The sequence below is a fragment of the Caretta caretta genome, chromosome 11 (assembly GCF_965140235.1).
Source record: "Caretta caretta isolate rCarCar2 chromosome 11, rCarCar1.hap1, whole genome shotgun sequence".
NCBI lineage: Eukaryota > Metazoa > Chordata > Testudines > Cheloniidae > Caretta > Caretta caretta.
This window is the reverse complement of record NC_134216.1, coordinates 301,599-327,770: the sequence shown is the minus strand read 5'-3', so window position 1 is coordinate 327,770 and position 26,172 is coordinate 301,599. Positions and strand designations below refer to the sequence as shown.

The 26,172-nt window shown below is 53.1% G+C and overlaps 2 protein-coding genes across 3 annotated transcripts in view; one reads left to right on the top strand and one right to left on the bottom strand.

The window, feature by feature from the left end:
* Nucleotides 1–208: 208 nt before the first annotated feature.
* On the bottom strand, nt 209–2,913 carry LOC125644504 (uncharacterized). The gene is made up of 2 exons (XM_048868487.2): nt 1,637–2,913; nt 209–1,038 (listed from the first exon to the last, which is right to left on the bottom strand). The coding sequence occupies exons 1-2, from the start codon at nt 2,900–2,902 to the stop codon at nt 883–885; spliced, it is 1,422 nt and encodes a 473-aa protein (XP_048724444.2). The 5' UTR covers nt 2,903–2,913; the 3' UTR covers nt 209–882.
* A 1,014-nt stretch (nt 2,914–3,927) lies between these two features.
* The window catches only part of LOC125644827 (unconventional myosin-X), a 305,444-nt gene continuing 283,199 nt past the window's right edge, over nt 3,928–26,172 (top strand). For both annotated transcript variants that reach the window (XM_075117658.1, XM_075117657.1), the window contains exon 1: nt 3,928–4,080. In XM_075117658.1, the coding sequence (XP_074973759.1) occupies nt 3,943–4,080 (138 nt within the window). In that variant the 5' untranslated portion in view covers nt 3,928–3,942. The remainder of the gene's footprint in view (nt 4,081–26,172) is intronic.

Below are 26,172 nucleotides of genomic sequence, written 5' to 3'. Positions count from 1 at the left end.
TCCATCAGTGGCAGTGGCAAGCCCAAGTGGACAGAGGATGCCATTTTGGGCTGATAACTGGCATCCTCCATACAATGTGACCCCATGGATACGGTGCATGCAAAGTCACACTGTGCAGAGGACACCATTTTAACTCATGCTGTCTGGGGTCATGGGGAAGCAATAGGGGGGGCAAAGATCCCTAGCAGGGTGCTCTTAGGGCCCAGACTGGGGGTGCTGTTGCTAAATTTGAGGATGGGGGCCCTAGAACTAGGCTGGCCCAGACCTTTGCTGATGGCATTTAATTTGAATAGCTCCAGCCCTAGGCAACTGGAACAGCTTTGTGTCACACACACACACACACACACACCCCCGGGTGCATTTCCTGCCCCCTCTGGTGGCAGAGTCTGGAGCTGGTGCTATGTGGGTCCCAGGTGGCATGTGGGCTGAGTGTTTGGATGACAGGGACACTGCAGGGAAGGATAAGTTGAGTCATACACTGCGGGGAGGGGGGGGCGGATGCTGGCTGCTCAAGGCTTTTGGCCTTGTTCTTCAGGAACGCTGAGCTGGCCTAGGGGGCCTGGACTCTGCTGGGCAGATACCGCGATTCCTTGCAGTCACAAGTTAGGGAGCTGAGTCCTTCCTGCTCTCACTTTCCAGGTTTAACGTCTGTTCCTGAAACATGTGCCCCAAATCTCAGATTGCCGCTGGCAGCAGCAGCTGTGGGTCTCCCACCCTGGAAGGCAGGTCAGAGATGCAGGTCAGACTCCATCCAGCAGCAGGCGGGGGGGCAGACACACACGTGCATTGAGCAGTACACATATACACAGAGTCTATCAATTAACAGAGGCAGCAAAATGGGGTCCAGTCCCTCCTGCCATTGTCCCTCTCCAAAGGCAGGACTCAGGCTTTATTTGTCGGCATGGGAGACGCGGTGGAGCAATGCCCTGAGTCACACAGGGAAGCAGAGTCCGTCCTACTTGCTGGCAGGAGATGCTGCAGTGTGGCCTGGTCCCCGGCCTGTAGCGACTGCTCCAGCTCTCTGCAGTGCTGCTGCAACTGGGGAAGAGAAGAAGGCGTCACACGTGCGCTGGCCCCTGTACTGACAGCAGGGTCTGGCCATACAGGCTGCGTGGCAGAGGATTTATGAGGATTCCCCTCTGGCTGTCCCATCTGTCCTGAGAAGCCATGCCCTCCCCTTGCAGGAACCCCTTTCTCCTACTAGATGGCCCCGCCCCTGCTCCCTCCTGCTGCCCTCAGTCTCAGCACGCACTGTCTCCCTTGTGCCCCACATGGCCATTTGCACCCACAGGCCCATGTGCATCAATATGTGTGCACACACACCCCAGGGCCTCTCTCTCATATACACATGCTCACTCGGATGCTCAGGCCCACACACACTCCTGGCCCCCTCTCTCATGCACTCAGGCCCACAGACACCCCATGCCCCTTCTCGCATACACATGCTCACTCACACACTCAGGCCCACAGAAACCCAGAGGCTCCCACACCACAAACACAGGCCCACGTCCTCACTGTGTGTGTGTGGGCGGCGGGGGGGGGGGGGGGGATGCGCCTGACCCTCCAGAACGTGGCAACACCCGCACACCATTCAGGGATGAGATTTGTGACCTGTGACAGCAGCTAAGCCTCTTACTGCATCAAGCTGCCGAATAAGACATGGTCTGAGCTCCAGCTCCAGCAGCCAGTCGCTCTGCAAGATGCTCTTATGATACTCCTCCAGCTCCACGTGCCGCCCCAGGTCCTCCAGCTGTCTGAGCGTTGCCTGGCACTGGCTGCTAAGCAGCGGTATGCTGCCAGGCATGTCCCAGTCTGCCTGTTCCAGTCTTTGCTGGAAATTGTCCAGCTTGTGCCTTGTATCTTGCTGCTCCAGCTGCAGGCTGGAGATGCTCTGGGTTAGCTCGTGCAGCTGGGTTTCCAGCACTCCAGCACGTTCCACTCGCCAGAGCAGGGCCATCAGCTCCTCTCGACTCTCCCGCAGCTTGGTTCGCATCGCACTGACGTTGCCCAGCCAGCCTCCTCCATCATGGGAGCTGAAGCTGCTGCTGCTTCTCCTGGGTCTGGGGTGTAACTGGCCTCCTGAGAAACTGCTGCAGCCGTTGGCAGACTCAGGGAGGCATATGGCCACTCCATTCCTCCAGGGCTCAGAGGTGCCAGGAGCCAGCCCAGTTCTACACTCGCCCTTCTCCTGGCCTGGTTCTGATGGCAGCTGGAAGACGCTGTATCTGCTTCCATGGAGACTGAGCCACTGCCTGGCAAGCGCTGCCGTGGCCAAGCTCTTGTGAAAGATGTCAGGGACCAGCCTCAGAACCTTCACGACGGGGCCAATGTTGGCAAAGCCCTGCAGGGCGCACAGGCTCTGGGGGCTGAAGACTCGGTCGTCAATCACCCGCCGGTTGAGCAGCAAGGCCCACTTCCTCCTGACAGCAAACAGTTGCTTGGCAATATCTGCAATGGAGGTCACAGCGTGGGGCCTCTTCTCCCCCCTATGCCCAGCACCAGACCTGCTGTAGGAACCCACAGGAGACTGGCGCTCGGCCCTGACATCCAGCTCATCGTGGACATACAGGTGCTCACACAAAGGGAACACGACTTTAGCATCAAACGTCTCTTTTAAAGCATTTAAATACCCCAGGTAGGAGCTGAGCCAGGCGACATAGCCAGGGACATCACAACTCTCAGCGCTGCCTGTAATTTTCACGGTGTCCTGGCCTGGCCAGTCCCTGCCTGCGACAAGCTTTTCCAGCTGCTCTAGGCTTTGCACCTCCCAGGTCGGGCTCCCGGGGAGGAGCAGCAGCAGCACGTTGTAAAGCGTGTGCAGGTCAAAGTCTTTCTGGCAGCTCTGCACATGTGCCTCGAAGGCATGGATCTCATCCTGGAGGGCAGAATAGACGGTTTCCATGGATGGCCTGGGTGACCTGAGATGGCAGAAAGGAGATGGAGAAATGTGAGCTGAGCATGCACTGCTCTGGCCCCCAGAGCCAATCCCACAGATCCCTCTGCAGCCAGCAAGCAGCTGAAAGGTGGGCGAGTAGCAAGGACCATTGGAGAAAATACATGATGCAGCAGCTGGTCAGTGGGTACTTTGCACTGAGCAGCAGCCTAGGGAGGGAGTAGCACTAGGCTAGCCAATAGCCATCTTTCTATCTAGCATTATCCAGGCAAATAAAATACATAAGATCTGGCGCAGAGCAAAAGTAACAGCCTGGCCAAAACTGGGGCGGGGAGGGGGCAGGGGAGGGGAAGAGAGAGAGACCATTGACACTGAACAAGTTGCTGCACCCTCTCTTAGCTAAGCTGCACGTACAAATTCCTTGAAAGCTCTCAGCCTTCATCAAAGTGCCCCACTGCTCATGATCTCTTGCATGTAGCTCAGGCAAGTTTCAGATCAAACCGCAGTACCCGTGATTACGGGCTAGCACTCACCCCCACAGCGAGCATGGTGGCTAGGCCAAGCAGAATTCATAAATCTCACAGCTGCATGTGACACGATGTGGCACACTGGCCTCCTTTAGAGACGGTCACTGGGCCGCCTGCAGTGGGCTCTCAGGGCTATGGCCGAGAGGCCACGGGTTCCAAGCTTCACTTGGACAAACACCAACATGTGAAGGTCCCACAACAAGGGTCTACTTCAGGGCTCAGTTCTAGCTCTGACACCTTTCAACCTCTTCACAAATGATTTCCCGAACACCACGACCTGGCATTTTATCTATGCAGATGACAGCTGTCTGGAAGCAGAGGACCAGGGTTTCAATCACAGAATGGTGACATGAAAGAGCTGGCCACTGCTGCCAAGGATGGAGACAAACTTTGTACCAAAAAGATTATTTCCAGCTGCTTCAGACTGTAACCATACAAAAGCCAACAAACAGCTTTCTGAACGGCCCCAGGCTGGACCATGAACCAAAGCCTGGGTATCTAGGTGTCACACAGGACCAGAGCATGACAGAAGGAGCACCTTTGCAAGACCTCACTGAAAATAAATGCAAGAAACAACCTGATCAGCAAATCAGCAGGTTCTGCCTAGGCAGCCAATGTGCAGACACTGAGACCTGGTCAACACTACACAGTAAGATCAAGGTAAGGTAGCTTACGTCGACCTTAGGGGTTGCAACTGTCTAATCGCACAAACCCAAACACCCTTGCCCCACCCCTTCCCTAAGTCCCTGCCCCCTGCGCCCCTTCTCACTCCCTCCCCCGTCCCTCTGTCACTCACTCTCCCCCACCCTCACTCACTTTCACCAGCAGGGGGTTGGGGTACCGGCTCTGGGCTGGGGGGGTAGGCCAAGGGGTTTGGAGTGGGGGGGCTCCAGGCTCCCTGAGCCTGGGGCAGTGGTTGGGGTACAGGAGGGGGTGTGGGGTGCAGGCTTTGGGAAGGAGTTGGGTGTGGGAGAGGGCTCAGGGCAGGGATTGGGATGCAGGAGGGGGTGAGGGGTGCAGGCTCCAGCCGGGCAGCGCTTACCTCAGGTGGCTCTCGGAAGCGACTGGCATGTTCAGCTCCTAGGCTCAGGGGCAGCCAGGTGGCTCTGCGCGCCGCCCCTGCTTGCAGGCACTGCTTCCGCATCTCCCATTGGCCATGGTTTCTGGACAATGGGAGCTGCAGAGCAGCGCTGGGGGCAGGGGCAGCATGCAGAGCCTCCCTGATTGTCCCTGCAATAGGGACATGCTGGCCGCTCCCGGGAGCCAAGCGGAGCCAGGGCAGGGAGGGAGCCTGCCTTAGCGTCGCTGTGCCGCGAACTGGACTTTTGGCCTATTAGAATCTCCCAGATTGCTTTCAATAGCAACCAGGAGATTGAGGCCAATTCCGGGAGACTCCTGGCCAATCTGGAAGGATTGGCAACCCTAGTCGACCTAATTATATCAGTGTACACATTACAGCCTTGTTCTGCCAATGTAAGTGCCGTACTACACCGTGAGACTGCAGGACTCACCCCTGCAGCGCCTCCTGTGGGTCATTGGGAATTAGCTCTTCTTCCACCTGGAGTGCCCTCTGCAGGCCTGTGATCCGCACAGCTCTGGCCCACGTGTCCCTCACAGATCCCGGTGCCCCTTTCTCTGGGGTTCTGCCCCCGGGCAGTATCCCCACACTCTGCCTCTGGGTCTCCCCTTCCTGCGGAACCCCCAACCCACTATCCCCACCTTGCCTCAGTCTGGGCTACTGCCAGTCATCACCAAGCCCCCGCTCCCTAGGGCAGACTGCCGTGTAAAGGCCACTCATCATAGGCAAGGGGGTTCAGACCTGCTGCCTTCCTCTGCCTCCCAGTACCTCTATGGGCCTTGGACCAAGCCCTACAGCCTGGGGAATTGCCAGCCTGGAGCGCCCCACTCAGCCTGCTCCTTCCCCAGCATGGCACCACCCTCAGTCCCCTGTCAAGCAGGCCAGCAGGCCCTGCTCTCTCCCAGCCTGGAGAGAGACTCCTGGGGCCTCTGGCTCCCAGCCTTGTGCTACAGGCCAGCTGGGGCCTGACTGGGCCATGGCCCAGCTGCGGCTGCTTCCCCAGTCAACCATCCCCAGCCACTGCCCTCTCCAGGGCTGCTTTTAACCCCTTCTGTTTTAGGAGTGGGGTAGCCACCCCACTACATACACTGACATAATAACTCCACCTCCACCAGAGGCGTAGGCCTTATGTTGGTATAGTTAGGGTGTTGCAGTGTTGGCTGTTGGCTGTCTCCATGAAATTGAGAAGAAAGCCAGGCAGCTAAAGCCCAGCTGCCCCCAGCTCCCCACTCCCAGCCTGGCTGTGCCCGCCTGGCTCCCCACTCAAGGAGCCAAGAAGCCCGGACAGCTCCCTGCTGCTCCCAGCAGGAAATGGGGAGGCGAGAAGCCCGGGCAGCTGCCCCCCATTCCTGGCTGAGAGCGGGAAGCCGAGTGGAGTCGAGAGCTCTGGCCCTCAGCACCCTCCCCCCTTGCCCCTCTTCAGTCAGTGGAAGCGTTCTTGGTTAGGACACACACCACTGACAGAAGGAGGGCAACATGGACATCAGCCATCACAGTGGTGCCTGTAAGTTGACCTACCATAGGTCAACTTTATGTCTGTGGTGTAGACATGCTCTGAGACGCTCTAGGCTTGCAACAGAATGTAGTTATTGGTGCAGGTGAGCTTGTTTTACACAGGACTAGTCAACAGCCAGCTGAATGAAACCATGCTTATGGGAACAGGAACTATGTGCCGTGTTCCTGTACCAGAGATGGATGCGTGTGACTAAGTGGGTTTTCCCCCTTTTTATGTTGTATGTGAGCCTATGTGAGTCTTACTGTTTTGCATGAATACTGTGTGTGCCTCAGTTTCCCTGTGTGCTGCACCAATGCCTAGGTGGTGGCAATAAGGGTCTGTCACTTTTGCTGAGACCCTCGGGGGCAGGTGAGGTGGCTCCAGCCATCTCCCCATAAGCAATGGAGGGTGTCCTTTATAACCTGAGACCCAGGAGGGGGATGCGACCAGATGATACTTTCCCCAGGAAGTGAGACAAAGACCAGAGGAGGGGCAACGTGTGTGTTGGGTGCCAGGCAGCTAGAAGTGGGTCAGTCTCTGATGGCTTAGGGTTCAGGGGGAGGGCCAGGGTCCTGGCTCTGGGCTCCTGTCCCCCCAAGATGGACTTTACTGAATGTTCCTGCTTTCTGTGCTAACAAGATCTGTTCTGTGCTGTGTTCCTGTCGACTAGTAAACCTTCTGTGTTCAGGGTTGCCAGCTTTCTACTCACACAAAACCAAACACCCTTGACCTGCCCCCCTCTGAGGCCCCACCCCTTCTCAGAGACCCCACTCACTCCATCCCCCGTCCCTCTGTCGCTCACTCTCCCCACCCTCACTCACATGCTCATTTTCACCGGGCTGGCTGAAGGGGTTGGGGTGTGGGAGGGGGTGAAGGCCCCAGGGTGGGGCCACAAATATGGGTCTCAGGGTGTGGGAGGGGTAGGGCTGGGGATAAGGGGTTTGGGGGACGGGTGGAGGATCAGGGCTGGGGCAGGGGGTTGGGGCATGGGGCGGAGTGGCTCAGGGGTGCAGGCTCCGGGCGGCGCTTACCTCAGGCAGCTCCTGGAAGTGCCGGCATGTTCCTCCTCCGGCTCCTACACGGAGGCGCAGCCAGGCGGCTCTGTGCGTTGCCCCATTCACAGGTGCCGCCCCCACAGCTCCCATTGGCTGGGAACCATGGCCAGTGGGAGCTGCGGGGTTGGGGCAGTGCGCGGAACCCCCTGGCTGCCTCTACACATAGGAACTAGAGGGGGAACATGCCGCCACTTCCAGGAGCTGCACTGAGCCATGGCAGGCAGGGAGCCTGCCTTAGCCCTGCTGTGCTGCCAACCGGACTTTTAACGGCCCAGTAAGCGGTGCTGACCGAAGCCACCACGGTCCCTTTTCGACTTGGCATTCCGGTCAAACATCGGACACCCGGCAACTCTATCTGTGTTACACGCTGGCTGAGACTCACAGCTGACTGTGGAGTTAGGTTCAGGGCCCCTCTGGCTTCCCCAGGGGTGCCATCCAGAGGGACTCGCTGCGGGAAGTGCACGGTGAGAACAGGGGGCTGAATGCTTCGAGGTCACACCCAGGAAGGCCAAAGCCATGTGACAGCATGAGAGGAGGCATGCTAAACCAGAGTCCGGGCTGGTTTCATTCAGAGCACTGACTCTGGGACAACAGGCTACACCGTTTCCTTCTTAGCAGGGGACACACCAGCCATGTTCAGCATCAGAGCCTTTAATGCGCTGCCAGGTCTGGATGCTGGCGTCAACCAGGTATTTTACACACTGCGCCATCTAGCGGCTGAACTGCACAACGCGGTTTAGTGTTCCCTGACATCCCCCCATGAGTCGTGGCCATGGGAGGCCAGACGGAGGGGTCAGAGCCGGCCCCTGCATCCACGAGACAGGAGTCAAGCGTCGGCTTGGTCAGGATCCCGGGGGGTCGGAGGCAGGAGCCAAGTGGAGGTCTGAAACACAGTTCAGATGCCAGGAGTCACACTCGGTCAGGACGCCAGGAAATCAAGCACCGGGACCAGGAGGCAGAGGTGGAAACACAAAGTCTAGAGCACGATGGGGCCTAGTTGTTCAGACAGCTTCCTGTTCCTGCTGCTGGCTGCAGTCGGGCCTGGGGCCTAACAGCCACTCTGGGATGCTGCCAATTGGATCTCGAGGGTGAGCCTCATCCTGGGGCTGGGCTTCATGGGTCCCAGGTAAGCTGTTCAGCAGGCTACCAGGTGGAGGGTTTGGCCACACCCATGACCCCTGAGGACCCGAGTTCGAGACCCATGGGTCATGACATCACCCCCTCCCCGGGGTACCCACTGGGTGATGTGGGTCCAGGTTTCTCAGGGTGGCTCCTATGATAGGCCTGAATCAGGGTGGGAGGGTGAATGTTTCCAGCTGGCTCCCAAGTGCATTCCTCCAGGCCATAACTGTCACAATCAGTCAGGTACCATAGTTTCCCCCCCTTGGTCTTATAGCTGAGGCGTTCGTGAACAATATATTCCTCCTGACCCGGTACTTGAAATGGTGCAGGCAGTGATTGAGCTCTGTGGGGAAATCTGTTCTCAGTGCATGGTTTGCGAAGTGAGATGTGGAATATGGGGTCGACGCTAAGGGATCGATGGAGCTGGAGCTGGAGCTGGTGACCACGCTGATTTGGCGCTGAATCCGGTACAGGCCAAGGAACCAGTAGTCTAGTTTCCAAGAGGGTCTGTCCAGAAGGATGTGTTCTGTAGAAAGCCATACCTTTCGGATGAAGCCATGTCTGTGCTTGTCCGTGTGCTTTTTGTGGTCCTCCTTCACTTTTCAATGTGTCCCTTCACCTCCCCATGGATGTGTTGTACCAGGTCCAAGGCAGATGGGTTGGGGGAGGGGGTGACGGGGCAGAGTGGCCCCACACTGGTACCACAGAAGCCACGCCCTGGAAGCTCTGCTGGGCATGCTCCAACTGGAGAGCTAGGTATAAAAGCCTGCAGAACTGTCCAGTCGGGGCTGACCGTGGGAGGGGAAGGAGGCACACTGCCAGCTCCTGAGAAGGGACAGCTTGTGCACCAGGATACGGAGGCCAGCCAAGCCAGGACGCACCCTGATACCCAGATGGAGTATGTCACAGGAGGGGAACAGACCGGAGGACTGCCTGCAGCAGAGAACCCGGTGTTTATGGTAGGAAGTGACCCAGGGGAACTTTAGAGGCAAACAGCGTTAGAGCCACACAGATGCTTGGCATGTTGCGGGCGGATCCCCGCCGAGCTGGTGGCAAGGGGATCTTGCCACTACCAGGGCCCTGGGTTGGGACCCGGTGACAAGGGAAGGCCTCGGTTCCCCCTACCATCCCTCCCCACTGCACTGCGGGAATCCTATGGTCTCTGGCTGCTAGGCCATACTACCCCACTTGCAAGGGGGATTGTATGGACCCTGGCCATTAGGCCGCATTGCTCCCACGTGAGGAGTGAGTTATATGGACCCTGACCATTGGGTCACACTGCCCTGATTCTTGGGGCGGGTTACATGGACTCCAGCCACGAGGCTGCACTACCCGGACCAAGGGGTGATCGTGTGAAGGGAGGCCATTAGGCTGCAACCGGCTACTCACAGAGTCGGGCGTGTGACCTTGTGAGTGGCAAGGTTCTGATGCCCCGTCCCACCCCTGCCACAAGGGGGTGGTGTGGTACCAGACCCGCCACAGGGAGATGTGGATAGTTGTGGATGATACCTCTGGTTGCAGGGTCTTGCCCTATTGTACGAGGACTCCGCTTAGGACAGGGGCAGTCGATAGGCAGGACACAGGCCACATCCAGGCCGCCAGACACTCTTGCACAGACTGCGCACTCTTTTTGTTTACTTATTATCATTGTTGCGGCGTGAAAAATGTTTCTTTGGAATCTAGACCTTGATTGTATCTTGACCAAGAAATCTGGACCCTGATTAAAAAAAAACTATCCCTGGCGTAGGATAACAGGGAAGACCAGTCATCCTGGAGATGGTTGATGTAGTGTTGCAAATATTGCTCTAGGATCTGGTTGATTCTTTCCGTTTGGCCGTTCAGCTGAAGTGGGTCGGCAGAGGACAGGTGCATGTGGACTCCTAATAAACATAGGCCCTTGTGCCAGAAGCTGGCAGTAAACTGTGGCCCCCGATTGCAGGTGATGTCATCCAGGAGGCAATGAACCAATGAACAATGAACCCAATGCACCGCTACAGACTAGGGACCGAATGGCTAGGCAGCAGTTCTGCAGAAAAGGACCTAGGGGTGACAGTGGATGAGAAGCTGGATATGAGTCAGCAGTGTGCCCTTGTTGCCAAGAAGGCCAATGGCATTTTGGGATGTATAAGTAGGGGCATAGCGAGCAGATCGAGGGACGTGATCGTTCCCCTCTATTCGACATTGGCGAGGCCTCATCTGGAGTACTGTGTCCAGTTTTGGGCCCCACACTACAAGAAGGATGTGGATAAATTGGAGAGAGTCCAGCGAAGGGCAACAAAAATGATTAGGGGTCTAGAACACATGAGTTATGAGGAGAGGCTGAGGGAGCTGGGATTGTTTAGCCTGCAGAAGAGAAGAATGAGGGGGGATTTGATAGCTGCTTTCAACTACCTGAAAGGGGGTTCCAAAGAGGATGGCTCTAGACTGTTCTCAACGGTAGCAGATGACAGAACGAGGAGTAATGGTCTCAAGTTGCAGTGGGGGAGGTTTAGATTGGATATTAGGAAAAACTTTTTCACTAAGAGGGTGGTGAAACACTGGAATGCGTTACCTAGGGAGGTGGTAGAATCTCCTTCCTTAGAGGTTTTTAAGGTCAGGCTTGACAAAGCCCTGGCTGGGATGATTTAACTGGGAATTGGTCCTGCTTCGAGCAGGGGGTTGGACTAGATGACCTTCAGGGGTCCCTTCCAACCCTGATATTCTATGATTCTATGATTCTATGAAGATGGACTCCAGTGTTTATCCAGAGCCATGCAGGGAAAGAAGTGGGCCATCTTAGAAGAGTGATTTACCATGGCAGGATGGTCATGAAACCACCGGAGTCTGGTAGTTCCACCCCAAAATCTAAGGACATAGCCTCCCAGGGCAGAGATGGGGTGTCCAGAGGTTGGAGAAGACTGCAGGATTTTTGGCATGGGATCGTGGTCTGGGCATACACCTGGCAGGAAGCTACAAAGGTCTCTATCATGGGATGCATACAGGGCCACCAGAAGAAATGGGACCTTAATCATCAGGTTTTATATCACTGTAAGTGTGCTGACAGTGTGGAGTCCTGGGGAACACAGATGTGGTCCTTTATGAAAGTGATCCCCTCCTATGTGTTGTGTGGTTCTCGGTTGATAATGGCCAACTCATCGGGTGGAATTCCAGAGACAGAGGCAGCGCAGATGAGCGAGAGCCGGTCCTGGAGGCAATGCACCCAAGCTGATCTTCTTTTTGATCGGAGTTCTGCCTGCACAGATGCTTCTCCCCGTACAGCGATCAGATCCAGGGTCTCCCTTTCGGTCCATGCTGGAGCTCGTTTGCAATTCTGGGGGGACGGCATGGTCACCTGTGCTGCTGAGTTCGCCAGGCTGACCAAACAGGAGATGAAATTCAAAAGTTCCCGGGGCTTTTCCTGTGTACCCAGCTAGTGCATTGGAGTTCAAAGTGCTGTCCAGAGCAGTCACAATGGAGCACTTGGGGATAGCTCCCGGAGGCCAATACTGTCGATTTGCGTCTGCACTACCTCAACTTCAACCCAGCAAGGTCGATTTTAGGGCTACTCCCCTCGCCGGGGAGGAGTACAAAAGTCTATTTTAAGAGCCCTTTAAGTCGACGGAACGGGTTGGTTGTGTGGACGCATTCATTTTAAAATCAACATAACGCGGCTAAATTCAACCTAACCCCGTAGTGTAGACCAGGCCTTAGAAACCCCCTTTTTTTTTTTTAAAGCAAAATCTGAATGTCACAGTTTCAGAGTAAACTGTACCTGCAGCCCCACCCCACCCAATGGACCACTCCAGGAATGCCCAGTCTAGCCTCAGGTCTCCTGCTGTCACCTCTTTCTGGGCAGGGACCCTTGTCTTACTCCCGTCTGACCAGGGGTTTTAACACTGCCCAGCTCCCTGCCTTACACTATGATAGCTCCCCAGCAAGCCAGTCTGGCTAACGGCCAGTTTCTGTGCATTGCTTTCTCTCCAAGGGCTATGACCAGGGCATTGCCAGCAGTTACAATTTATCACGCAGCCCTTTCTAAGCAAGCACATTAATTCTTAAGGTAAAAGCACTACAGAAAAAAACATAAAAACAATAAAAGTTCCTGTACACATGCTAGACATGTACAAGAGGCCACCCATCAGTCTAGTAGGCCAGAGTCTTTCCAACCCTTCCACAAAGGTTAGGCCCCCTCTTGGACAGAAGGTCCTGGCCATTTGCTAGATCAGCAAGAAGGCCCTGTGTATATTTAAATGCAGCCATTTTATATCAAAAGCCCTTATTTGGTCTGTTGGTCTCTGGAAAACCCAGCTTGAACCAGTATATCCATGCCTCCCTGGGGGTGGTACCCCTCTGGAGGTGTTTACAATCCAAGTGATTCACTGTAATCACCCCAACTGTTCTTGGGTTCTTGGAGGAGCTGGGGGTAACCCCCTATGCGCCCCTCCCCTCCAGAGGTGCATACAGTCCCTGGCCCACAGTGTTACATAAACCAGTCATCAACTATATGGTCCTCAAAGAGATTGTACAGATTGCACTGTCACATTGAGAATTATCTGTCACAGTGAGAATCGCACAAATTAACATGATTCCAGGAGCTGGGGCTTTAAGAAAAGCATCAAATAGCATGAGATTCATGCTAAAATTAGGAGCATTGGCAACACTGAAAATGTAATCCTGGACTTTTCCCATGGTATACACGTGGGCTTTATGGTCCCTCTTTGTCACTGCTCGGGCCTAAGAGGTGAGCTTGGTCTGCAGCCTGCCAGTGCTGCACAATGGGATCGATTTTCAGGCCGTATGCCTAGAATGGAAACAGGGCTCAGACTGGGCCAGTCTAAAGGGGCCAGCACTGGGCCTCTTCTGATTGGCTTCTTTCCCCACTCACTGCCCCGGGTCTGCTGCAGGGAGCAGGTAGAGTCTCTCCCCGCTCCCCCCTCCTGTGAGAATGAAGGATGGCCCTTTGCTCCTGCCCCTCCCTCCCCACAGCACCCAGCTGGGAAGGGGCAGAGGGGACCCCACTGCAACCTCCCTCTCCCCCACTCCAGCCTAGGAGAGCAGGGTGAAGATCCCTAGGAGTTGCAGGAGGAGCAGAGGTGAGGTGTGGGGGGATTGATGTGGGAGCTAGGGGACAGGATTGATTCCTGGCTGGGGGGCATGGGGCTGGGGGCAGATGTGGGACTGTGCTAGTCACATCACCCCCCCCATTTTTTCAGACCACGTTAAGCGTTGCATGGGAGGTGAGAATAGCAATGGTGTGTAACCCATACCTGCCTGTTACAGAGCAAGCAGGAGCTGGCAAAACATCGCTGTGTTGAATGCGTTCGTAGGGCAAGTGTCGGACGTGTGTGTTAAATGTGTTGGACATTGATGCTGATGTGCCGCTTGTGCGGAAATTGGGGTCTGGCCTCGGGAAATAGCTCTCCTGCGCTGTGCGGGAATGCAGCGGCAGCAAGCATGGTCTCAGGAGTCTGGGCTCTCGCAGCAGACTTGAAAGTCAATGGCAGCCTGAGCTAAACTACTGATGTGAGGTGTTTATGCAATGAAACAGGAAAATGGGCTTCGACCAGAGCCAGCCCACATCTTCTCTACTTCAACAGCCAATTAAACATCATTTTACTGGTAAGCCCTTAGTCCTGTGGCGCGAGCCATGGCGTAAAGGCCCGAAGGGACCAGCAGGTCATTCTAGTCTGACTTCCTGTGTCTCACAGATCACCCCCCCTAGCACCCGAACACTAAACCTAAGAACTGAAATTAGACCAAAGTATTGCAGCCCATAGGAGACTAGACTTTACATGTCCCAAGCAGAGAACAGGTGGGACCATGGGACCCTAGGAATCAAGGGCCCTGCAATATCAGGGAAATGATTAGGTGAGATACACCCAGATAATCCAGGCAAATTATCATATCTAGCCATGGCCATCCGTGATGTTTCAGAGGAAGGAGATTAAAAAGCCCTCCCAATTCACTGGGGGAATATCCCTTCCTGACCCCTGCAAGTGGCTGGCTGTAACCCTGAAGCATGAGCTTTTAGGCATATAAGACATAAACCAGAAGTGAGTCCCAGGGCTGTTAAGCCCTCCCTCCCCTCCCCCCCAAAGCAACCACTTCCCACAGTTGCTCTCCTAAATTTGTAGGCAGCTTGGTAGTGATATCCATTGGTGAATAGGGAAAAGAACAGCCCAGAGCTGCAGGTGAGCTCCAGACGGGCAGGGGCTCCAGCGGGAAGGGAGCTTTCTGCTGGCAGCTGTTAGTGAGCCAGGGGAAATGACAGAATGGGCAGGGCCAAGTTGCATTTCAGTTACGTCCCAGTTTGGGGCATTCTGCTTAAAATGCCATTTAAGGTTTGCATTTGGGGGCAATGAAGTGCTGTTGAGCTGGCTGGGAAAGGAAGGGCCACAAGATCGACACCAAGCATGCCCAGGTCACCCTGACCACGACCGTAGTCCGGGATAGTTGGGTACGGCAGGTGTGCTCAACCTTTCTGAGGCCTGCCCAACATGCCATAAACTCTTCATGGGCCCCCTACGCCACAACAGCTGGTTTTCTGCATATCTGAGCTAGGGCTGGTGTTAGCGGGTAGCAAGCAGGGGCTCCCATGAAGCTACATTGCTCAGGCTTTGGCTTCAGCCCTGGGTGGTAGGGCTCTGGGCTTCAGCCCCAGGTAGTGGGGCTTTGAATTTCTGTCCTAGGCCCCAGCAACTCTAAGGCTGGCCCTGCTTGGTGGACCCCCTGAAACCTCCTTGTGGCACCCCAGGGGGCCCTGGACTCCTGGTTGAGAACCACTGGGGTAAGGGAACCTGGGAAGAGGGACAGTGAAGAGGTTTTTAGTAGTGGGTTAGAGTATCTGGCTGGTACTACGGCATCTCGGGGAGGGGAAGGGAGGATCAGCTGTTTGTTTTCTGAGGAGCTAAGCATGCTGCAAAATAAAGGTACAAAGCTGGTGTGGCGCGGGGGGTGGCCGGTTGGGCGGGGCTGGACTGAAGCCATAGGGAGAGCAGTACCTTAACTAAGGCACTGGAATGTGGGCTTTCCTAGTAAGCAATTAAAGCTGAAATCGCTCCCAATGGGACAGGTGGGAGAGCCCCTGGAGCAGCCAATGCAGCACTGCCCTGTTCTATTCCTTCAACTTCACCAACCCAGAACAACAATCTGTGAGTGAGGGAGCTGGGGCAGAGTGAACTGGCCAGAACACCTCAACCACGCACAGGTGCCAGAGGACTCAGGTGGGGATTATTGTTCAGAGACCCTGCAGTAGGATGGAGAGTTTACCTAATCTTGCTAATTTATTAATGGCTGCTTTTCCCACATTCATTCTCTTGCCCCTCCTGTTATTCCCCCTAAAATGTCTGTTTTAAATCCCTCGACTCAATGCTTGTGAGTAAGGCAATACTGCCCCTCAAAGGTGCCCAGGGGTGTATATATTGTTTCCCAGGTTTTTGGGGAGACAAGCTGTGATGAGGTGTATTCCCCACACTGGCCCTGAGAGGGCTGAATGGGGCCTACTTGGCCTCCGCAGTCAATTAGGCCACAAACAGGGGAGATGAGCTGGAGAAGGGGAAATACTCATGGTGGGTGATATAAAGCAGGAGAGGGATGGCCATGTGCTCAGCTACTTGAGAGGCTGGGGAGATGTTACCTGTCCTGGGGGTAGCACACACTGTCCTTGAGGAGGCTGAATGGGACCCACTTGGCCTCAGCAGCTAATTTAAACTATGAACAGGGAGATGATCTGGAGGAAGCTAATTAGACAAAGACTCACCTGTGAGGGAACAGGCTGGACTTCTCAAAAGCCAGGTGGAAGGCAGCAGTTCTCCTCCCTGAGGTGAGGGAAAAGGAAGTGGCGAAGCAGCCCAGTAGGAAGGAGTCCAGGGGTGAGACCAGAATGATGGTGGAGATGCAGATCTGAACTGTTCGCTACAGGGCCCTGGCAGCCAGAACAGAGTGTGGGCCTGGGCTCCCGTACCAACCACTGTAGAGTGGGCCTGTTTGGGGATCGTGAACAGGAAGACTGCTGGAGTGACAGGGTCAGGGCAGTGGGTGTGAGGACAGCCTGATGCTGGCTGCGTGGATAGAAGAGACTTTGAAAGACTGCTCTGGAACGGGAACCCACTTAGTGACCTGTCTGGAGGGCTGAGTCACGAAGAGGCTGCAGCAGCTCCTGGAGTGAGAGAGGGGCTGCAGACAGAGGCCTAGGGATGCTGGGTGACCCAGGGAAGGGGCCTTCCTTGGCCCTGAGCTATTCCCCAGAGCCACCAGGAAGTGTCATTGCAGCAGTGAGTAAAGTCCCCCCCCAACATAGGGGCCCTCAAGCCAGTGTTATTTAAGCCTCTAGGAAGAACCCCTGGAAAACTGATCCCAGACATTTTTGCTGCCAAAAATGCCTGATAGGTTCCATAAATTTTCAGTTTTCAAATGGCTGCAGAATTTTGTCTTGAGAATGCAGAAATACCTGGCAGGGTCAGAAGAGGGGCTTTTCCAGCTGGGTTGGGAGCAGCAGGGCTTTGAGGCATAGGAGACTTTTGAGATTATGGGGTTATCGCATTAAGTAGGTTTTCCTTCTTAAATGGAGAAGCTGTTGACTATACTGATCCTTTCATTGTTATCGTTATGACTCAGCATAACATGCTATTGAGATGAATGGGGCAGGTCACTGGTCTCTCTAAAGACTGGATCTGTTACACAGTTTATGTTTCAATGTCTCTTTGTGTACAGACTAGAAATGCCATTCTTTTAAATGGAAGAATAGATGCTGGACCACTGTTCTGCAGCAGAGGGGGATTCTGTGGCAATTCCGCTTCTGTGGAATGCAGCCTGTAGCCATTTATCAAAGATCTAGGTGTCTGCAGTGTGTGCAGGGCGTGGATTGTGGAAAAGGTTGTGTGCGGTGCCTTGTCCCTTTAAATATTTGAGCACTCCCCCTCCCCGGAGCAAAGCCTCCCTTTCCTGTTGGTGTCAGTGTGCTGCAAGAAGAGTCAAGCAATCACAGCACACAGCTGGATTTGTCAGCTGTATCTAGGTCAATCTCCTTCTTTGCTGGGTCCAGAAATATAACCGTGTGGATCAGTGTTAAACTAGGAGGAACTGTGAGTGCCAGGGACCAAAGGGTGCTGGAGACCGGAATTCTGGGCAGGAAGGGGTTGAGCCACTAGTGATGGGGACCAAGACAGGAGCTGAGGGACAGCAAGAAAGATTCAGCTAATAAATCTGTGAGGAAAGCACCCAAACTCTAATTCCTTCCCTAGTGTCACTGGGGATCAGGAATGGCTGAGAGAACAAGCAGGCAGTTGAGGATGGAATTAGATGTAGATGTGCAATGGGATATAGCTGCAAGGTCTACAAAGGCAACATCACCTAAGAGAGCACAGAGGTCACAGTGCTGGTGGGCTGCACCTGGAATGGGGTTAAATTCTGGGTCCCTGATCATCAGAAGTGCCTGGAACATCTGGGCCTGGGTGTGCTGAGAAGAGCCAAGTGCAGAGCAGGGGTGGGGGGATTCATGCTCCATCTTGGAATGTGACCACTGGGGCTTGGGAGGGTGTGAAGACAGGCTGCATATCTGGGAAGGGCATGAAGCCCAAGTGGGGAGAGGCTGGCTCGGGTGGGAGCCATTGTGAGATGAATATTGGGAACCGTATTCTGAGGGTGAGCTGCATTAGGCTGTGTCTGTGTTTCCCAAGCACTGGACTGGACACTAGAGAATGTCCTATGGGGCCATACCTGGCCAGGCCTCAAGGTGGATGCAGCTAACTCCCAGATGCCCCAGAGATGAGCGCTGTGGAAACGCTGTCAATACAATAAACAAACAGGTCTCTTCAACCTGGACCATCTGTGCTTCCCCTGCATTCCCCCTCCACTGGTTCCCTCATCCTTCCCTGCCCCCTTCCTTCCCTACAAAGCCAGTTCCTCTCTGAAGCTGAGAACTTACCAGCTCTGGGAAAGGCAGCCGCTGGCAGAGAGGAGGAAGTGCTGGAGCTGGGTTCTGCTGCACTGAGCCCTTTGCTCTGTGCCATGGGGGAGAGGCGGGGCTCACAAACCTACCTCGCCATGGAAACAGCAAGTTCAGACATGCTGCAAACACTGGGATCCATAAGTACCAGCCCTGTAGCCTATCCTGCCCAGCCGCAGGAGGGGTGGGGCGGGGAGTGCTGCCTTCAGGGGTAGGGGGTGCCTGGGTATTCCAGTCTCAGCCCCGCCCAGCAGGGGGCACTGTAGGCAGCGAGGCAGGAGCACTGGCTGTTGGGGACTTCCCAACTATCCTAGTCCCAGTATCTCCCAGTGGCTGGGGTGCCGCAGGGAGCGAGTCAGGAGTGCTGGCTGCTGGGAGAGGGGAATGGTACTTGTGGGTGCCCCAGGGCTGAAAGTGTCCTAGGCCTGGCAAATAAAGTTTTTTATGCAACTCCAGGCAAGTCCCTGGGGGGCCATGTTTCGCCTGTCCGGAATCGGGCCTGCGGCAGGCTGCCTGACTATCCTGCCGGAATGGCAGCAGGAGGCAGCAGACCGCACTCAAGCCCAGCACCAGCGGCAGTTCCGTGGCTGCTCAAAGCATTGGCCTGTGGCTTCAGTGGCTCCTGCTCCTGCCGTAACCCAGCCTTGTGCCTGCCTTGCCTAGCTTCAGGTGACCTGGCTCTGCTGATTTCTGACTCTGGTCCTGCCCAAGGCTTCTATTCCTGGCTACCGACTGCTGCTGTAACTGCTTGGCATGAGCACCTGCTGACACAGCCCTGTCTGGGGGGAAAACCCCTCTGGCTGGCTGCTTTCCCCATAGCCTCGCCTCCCCCGGAGTGTGAGCAGCCGATGAGGGCTGCGGTAGGAGGCGGGCAGAGCTCTCTGGCCCCTCCGAAGACGAGACTGTCCTCACAGGAGGGGAGGAGGGAGCAGGGAGAGCCCAGCTGCTCAGGGCACACCTGCCCCCTCCTTCTCCCTGTAACCCCTGGCCTGGGAATGGGCACAGGGGACCCTGTTGCAGCCCCATGGAGGAGTAGAGGTGAGGGACCTGGAGGCAGAGTTGATGGAGGGGAGATTTTAGAACCCTCACCTTTTCCAGACTACTTTAACCAATGTCTGGCATCCCCCAGCAGGGGGTGCTGTAGGGAGCAGGGCAGGAGGACTGGCTGTGGTGGGGGGTCTTCTGGCTACTCCACTCCCAGCCTCCCCCAGCAGGGGGTGCTGTAGGGAGCGGGGCAGGAGGACTGGCTGTGGTGGGGGGTCTTCTGGCTACTCCAGTCCCAGCCTCTCCCACCAGGGGGTGCTGTAGGGAGCAGGGCAGGAGGACTGGCTGTGGTGGGGGTCTTCTGGCTACTCCAGTCCCAGCCTCTCCCAGCAGGAGGTGCTGTAGGGAGCAGGGCAGGAGGACTGGCTGTGGTGGGGGTCTTCTGGCTACTCCAGCCCCAGCCTCTCCCAGCAGGGGGTGCCGCAGGGAGCGGGGCAGGAGCCCTGGCTGTGGGAGAGCTCCTGGCTACTCCAGCCCCAGCCTCTCCCAGCAGGGGGTGCTGTAGGGAGCAGGCCGCCACGGGGCTGATGGCCAGCAGGCAATGTAAGTAACACAGGGTCTGCGCAGACGCTGTGCTGCCTGAAAGGCACTGAGCTCAGTGCTGCGCCTCTCAAGGAGGTGGAGTTGTTAGGCCGGTGTAGTGGGTGACTGACGTTGGCGGGGACAGCGTTGCAGTGCAGACGCTGACAGAGTTAGGTTGGTGTAGGCTGTCCTACATCAGCCTAGCTCTGTAGTGCAGACAAAGCCACAGTGACCTTGGAAAGGGAGATCTGGCCTGAGGGGTGCCCCTGGGTGGGGCTGGCCACCTCCACTGGATGGGCGTGAGTTACCGTTGGGAGCGTTTGAAAGTTGTGCACTAAGCATGTGCAGTGAACGGTGTATGCTTAGAGGCGACACTCCCCAGCAGCGTGAGCCTGCTGATGTCAGGGCAGCTACGCCCGAGTCAGGCTCAGCCTGCACAGAGCTCGCCAGATGGGACCTAGGAACTCCCAGGGTCAGACTCTTGCTGCAGGGCCTGGGTCAGGTTACTTCCCCCCTGTGCCCTTGCCCACACTAATCCTCTCTCCCTTTGCTCAGACTGGCTCCGTCAGTTGTGGGAGCTCTGATGCAGCTGTCACCAATTTTCAGGTGCCAGGTCACAGAGACCTGCTCTGAGCTGCGTTGGACAACACGGTGCTTGTCGTTGCGTGGAGTCCGGTCTGCTCGGTGCCTCCTCCAGTGGGTTTGAACAAGTGGTGGCAATGGCTCGTAACTTGACCAAAGCATCCCTGTGCTGACCGTTTGTCTCCTTTTCTCCAGCTGTACAAGGGAGACTAATAATAAGGACCCAGCTCCCAGCAGCAGGGCTGTGAGGCTGAATTAATCAATGCTTGGAAATATCCTTGGCTAGAACGGGTTTGACAAACCGGGTTCTGTATTTTTATTCTCTAATTTTAATTCCTGGTGTTCATGCTCTTGCCCACTAGGGAGCAGCACCGAGTTAGATTGCGGCATTGGGCACAGATTGTGAGCTGTCCCTCGGCCAAGTCCTGGGCTCTTTGGGGGGCTGTGGAGCAGTGTACTGAGCACAGGGGCCTGTCTGCAGGAGCTTGGCCTTGGCTCCTGCATGGACAATGGTCCACTGAGCTGAGGCTTAACACTTCTGCACATGCTCATCCCCAGAAGAGAGATGCACCTCATCCTGTTCTCATCGGAATCACAGAAAAAGGGAAACTGGAATTCAGATGCAGACTTTTAACAGCAAGCGTCATTCAGCACTGGAGCAGCTTTCCAAGGGATGTTGTGGATTCTCCATCACTTAGATTCATAGACTCCAAGGACCACTGTGATCATTTAGTCTGACCTCCTGTATCAATCACACTGGCCAGAGACCTTCCCCAATTCCTAGAGCAGATCTTTTAGAAAATTGTCCAATCTTGATTTAAAAATTGTCAGCGATGCAGAATCCACCATGACCTTTCATAAATTGTTCCAATAGTTAATTACTCTCACTGTTTAAAATTTACGCTTTATTTCCAGACTGAATTTGTCCAGCTTCAACTTCCAGTCACTGGATTGTATTAGACCTTTCTCTGCAAGGTTGAAGAGACCATTATTAAATATTTGTTCCCCCTGTAGATACTTGAAGACTATAATTGTCACCCCTTAACCTTCTCTTTGTTAAGCTAAATAGATCAAGCTCTTTGAGTCTCTCATGATAGTGTGTTTTCTAATCCTTTAATCATTCTCGTGGCTCTTCTCTGAACCCTCTCCAATTTATGCACATCCTTCTTGAATGATGGGCACCAGAACTGGACACATTATTCTAGCAGTGGTCGAATATAGAGGTAAAATAACTCCTAGGAAGAGCTCTATAGAGTTCAAAAGCTTGTCGGTTTCACCAACAGAAGCTAGTCCAATAAAAGATATGATCTCACCCACCTTGTCTCATATCTTGGGACCAACATGGCTACAACAATACTGCACACAATTCTCTACTCCTACTCTAGGTTTCCATGTTCATGAATCCTGGGATCACATTAGCTCTTTTGCCCACAGCATCACGCTGGTGTAAAACCCAGCGTGTAGGGGAAGCTGTTGGGCCAAAAGACCAATGGGAGCAGCGCAAGCTGGGTGCTCAGGAACAGCCTCATGGTGTTTAGAATGTGTTTTTTTTTGTTTTTGTTGTTTTTTAAGGGGGAGACCAAAACAACTGCTCGGTGTTTGGAGAACTTCAAAGATTCTGAAGCAGCTAAAGCAGGGGGAGCTCAGGGAGGCATGTTTTTAAGAAGGGGGGGAACAGCTGGGGAGAGCAGGTGGCAGCGTCCCCATCCATCCCAGCACTGCTGTGAGCAGGCCCAACAGGTAACCTCAGAAATGGCTGGTGGAGTCTTGAGGGCAGGGCCGGCTCCAAGCACCAGTGAAGGAAGCAGGTGCCTGGGGCGGCCAATAGAAAGGGGCAGCACTCCGTTCGTCATTGGGGTGGCACGTCTGGGTCTTCGGCGGCAATTTGGCAGTGAGCCCTGCAGTCCCTCTCTTTCTCTTCGGCAGCAGCTCAACCGGCTTGGTTTTTTGTTTTTTTTTCCTTCACTGCTTTAACTTCCCCCAGATATACTAGTGGAATGGAAATAGTATATCACCATATGATGAGACTATATCATCTGTTTTTCCCCCAAATACAGAACAAAAATATTTATTGAATGCTTCTGCTTCTTCTGAATTGTTGATAATTTTACCATTCAGGGGCACCGGAACAGAGGGGGCCACCCCCCCCCCACACACACACACTTTGTACTGGCCGTAAGGGCGAACGATGGGGAAAGGGGACAGACAAGAGTGAGCAGGGGGTGGGGCCTTGGGGGAAAGGCGTGGCATGGGAGGGGAGCCATGATTTGGGTTCCCCCACTTTTAGGAATTTTCCGTTGCTCCTGCTACCGTTTCCATCTAGGAATGGGCCAGTACTATTGTCAGGATTTTTTTTTGTTCCTAATTTTTTTTTAAAACTCATTGTCCTTAACTCATAGATTTTTCCATGTGTCCCATGTATACCCCAAATTAAAAAACCTAGTAAGAGAACCAAAAGAGTGCCACCGTGGCTAAACAACAAAGTAAAAGAAGCAGTGAGAGACAAAAAGGCATCCTTTAAAAAGTGAAATTATAATGAGGAAAATAGAAGGAACATAAACTCTGGCAAATGAAGTGTAAAAATGTAATTAGGAAGGTTAAAAAAGAATTTGAAAACAACTAGCCAAAGACTCAAACAGTAAGAGCAAATTTTTTTTTAAGTACATCAGAAGCAGGAAGCCTGCTAACAACAGTGGAGCCACTGGCCGACCGAGATGCTAAAGGAGCACTACAACGACGATAAGGCCATTGCAGAGAAACTAAATGAATTATTTGCATCGGTCTTCACGGCTGAGGATGTGAGGGAGATTCCCAAACCTGAGCTATTCTTTTTAGGTGACAAATCTGAAGAGCTGTCCCAGGTTGAGGTGTCATTAAAGGAGGTTTTTGGAACAAACTGATAAACTAAACAGTAATAAGTCACCAGGACCAGATGGTATCACCCAAGAGTTGTGAAGGAACTCAAATATGAAATTGCAGAACTACAAACTGTAGTCTGCAACCTATCATTTAAATCAGCTTCTGTACCAAATGACTGGAGGATAGCTAATGTGATGCCAATTTTTAAAAAGGACTGCAGAGGTGATCCTGGCAATTACAGGCTAGTAAGCCTGACTTCAGTACCAGGCAAACTGGTTGAAACTATAGTAAAGAATAAAATTGTCAAACATAGATGAACATAATTTGTTGGGGAAGAGTCAATATGTTTTTTGTAAAGGGAAATCATGCCTCACCAATCTACTAGAATTCTTTGAGGGGTTCAACAAGCGTACGGACAAGGGGGATCCAGTAGATATAGTGTACGTAGATTTTCAGAAAGCCTTTGACAAGGTCCCTCACCAAAGGCTCTTAAGCAAAGTAAGCTGTCATGGGCTAAGAGGGAAGGCCCTGTCGTGGATTGGTAACTGGTTAAAAGATAGGAAACAAAGGGTAGGAATAAATGGTCAGTTTTCAGAATGGAGAGAGGTAAATAGTAGTGTCCCCCAGGGATCTGTACTGGGCCCAGTCCTATTCAACATATTGATCAATGACCTGGAAAAAGGGGTAAACAGTGAGGTGGCAAAGTTTGCAGATGATACAAAACTACTCAAGATAGTTAAAGTGCCAGGCAGACTGTGAAGAACTACAAAAGGATCTCTCAAAACTGGGTGACTGGGCAGCAAAATGGCAGATGAAATTCAATGTTGATAAATGCAAAGTGATGCACATTGGAAAACATCATCCCAACTATACATATAAAATGATGGGATTTAAATTCGCTGTTGCGACTCAAGAAAGAGATCTTGGAGCCACTGTGGATAGTTCTCTGAAAACATCCACTCAATGTGCAGCGGCAGTCAAAAAAGTGAACAGAATGTTGGGAATCATTAAGAAAGGGATAGCTAAGACAGAAAATATCATATTGCCTCTATATAAATCCATGCTTTGTCCACATCTTGAATACTGTTTTCAGATATGGTTGCCCCATCTCAAAAAAAATATATTGGACTTGGAAAAGGTTCAGAAAAGGGCAACAAAAATGATTAGGGGTGTGGAATGGCTGCCGTATGAGGAGAGATTAATAAGACTGGGACTTTTCAGCTTGGAAAGAGATGACTAAGGGGGGATATGATAGAGGTCTATAAAATCATGACTGGTATGGAGAAAGTAAATAAGGAAGTGCTATTTGTGCCTTCTCGTAACACAAGAACTAGGGGTCGACCAATTAAATTAACAGGCAGCAGATTTAAAACAAACAAAAGGAAGTACTTCTTCACACACTACAGAGTCAACCTGTGGAACTCCTTGCCAGAGGATGTTGTGAAGGTCAAGATTATAACAGAGTTCAAAAAAGAACTAGATAAGTTCATGGAGGATAGGTCCATCAATGGCTATTAGCCAGGATGGGCAGGGATGGTGTCCCTAGCCTTTATTTGCCAGAAGTTGGGAATAGGCAACAGTAGATGGATCACTCGATGCTTACCTGTTCTGTTCATTCCCTCTGGGGCACCTGGCATTGGTCACTGTCGAAAGACAGGATACTAGGCTAGATGGACCTTTGGTCTGACCCAGTATGGCCTTTCTTATGTTGGCTTTCTACAATTCCTAACTCCTGATTTATATTTATTACTATCAATGTCCCCTTTTCCCCATTGTTATATTTTATTTTTTATAGCTGCCTTCATTACTCCATGAAGCCAAGTCAGTGTTTTAACCAATAAGACCTTCTTCCTCAACTGTGGGATGGTGACTTTTTGGACATCTAGTAAGTGTTCTTAAATGATTCCCAATTATCATTACCATTTTTCTGGTTAAATTCCTCCTCCTGGCTGTTTTGACTCAGAATTGTTTTTAGCTTTATGAAGTTGGCCCTATTAAAGCACCAAGTGTGTGTGTATGAATATATTACTGGTCCGGACTTTACTCCACTCGCACATTATAAATGTGACCAAGTCATTGTCACTTGTACCTAAGCTGCCATTAGTTTTTAATTCTGTAGTCAGTTTGCATTCACTTGGGGAAAATGCGGTATGCACGAAGTCTGGAACAGCTGTGAGGTGGGTCGAACAGTGTACACATGACACTTGTGGGCAGGAGTCTATAGAGGGCAGTGCAGGGATAGGTGTTGGCTCTGGTCACTAAATGGAGAGTTGTAAAGTGAACACACACAAATGACAGGCAGAGAATGCCAAGCCTGAAGGAACTGCAGAGCTATGAAAAGGGGAATTCCCTTGAAGCATGGAACTATTATTGCAGGCTGAAACTACAGAAGCAGAGCAGTTACCAGGAAGAGGAAATGTATTAAATGCATCCTGGTCTTCAGCACCCAGCCAGCCAGTCAGTCAGCAAATCTCACTGCTGCTGGACCAGCCCCACTGGTAATGATTTAACACCGTGTAACATCTTTATGTGCCTGGCTAGGTCCTGTAGGCAGCAGCTCTGCACCAGGTACAGAGACAAAGGCAGGGAAGGACTCTCTTCTGGCAGTCCTCATGAATTAATGTTCCTATTGTAGTTAGGAGGTAGAACATCCCTAAGCAGCTCAGCTTTCTTACTCCAGGAACTTCTATCCCACAGCTAAGACTATACTCCAGATAGCCATATTATGAAAGCACATCTCCACGCACACAGATTGGAAGGAAATGCTGGCAGGAAACAACAATTCTGGGGCGCAACTTGAAAATTGGAACTAGGTATTCCAATACTGTGGTGAGGTGGAAGGCATGCCCCCTCAGCTTCAGAGATGCAGCTAGGAAAAGATGATCCAGAACCCTGCCCAAGGGAGGGAGAAACCTGGGAAGTTTTAACAGGATTCAAACAGTACAGCTTGGCCAAGCAATAACTAAGATGTGGTCAGAGGGAGGCCATGATGTTCAGTCTGGAAAAGAGGTGACTAAGAGGTAGGGTTGCCAACTTTCTAATGGCACAAAACCGAACACCCTAGACCCGC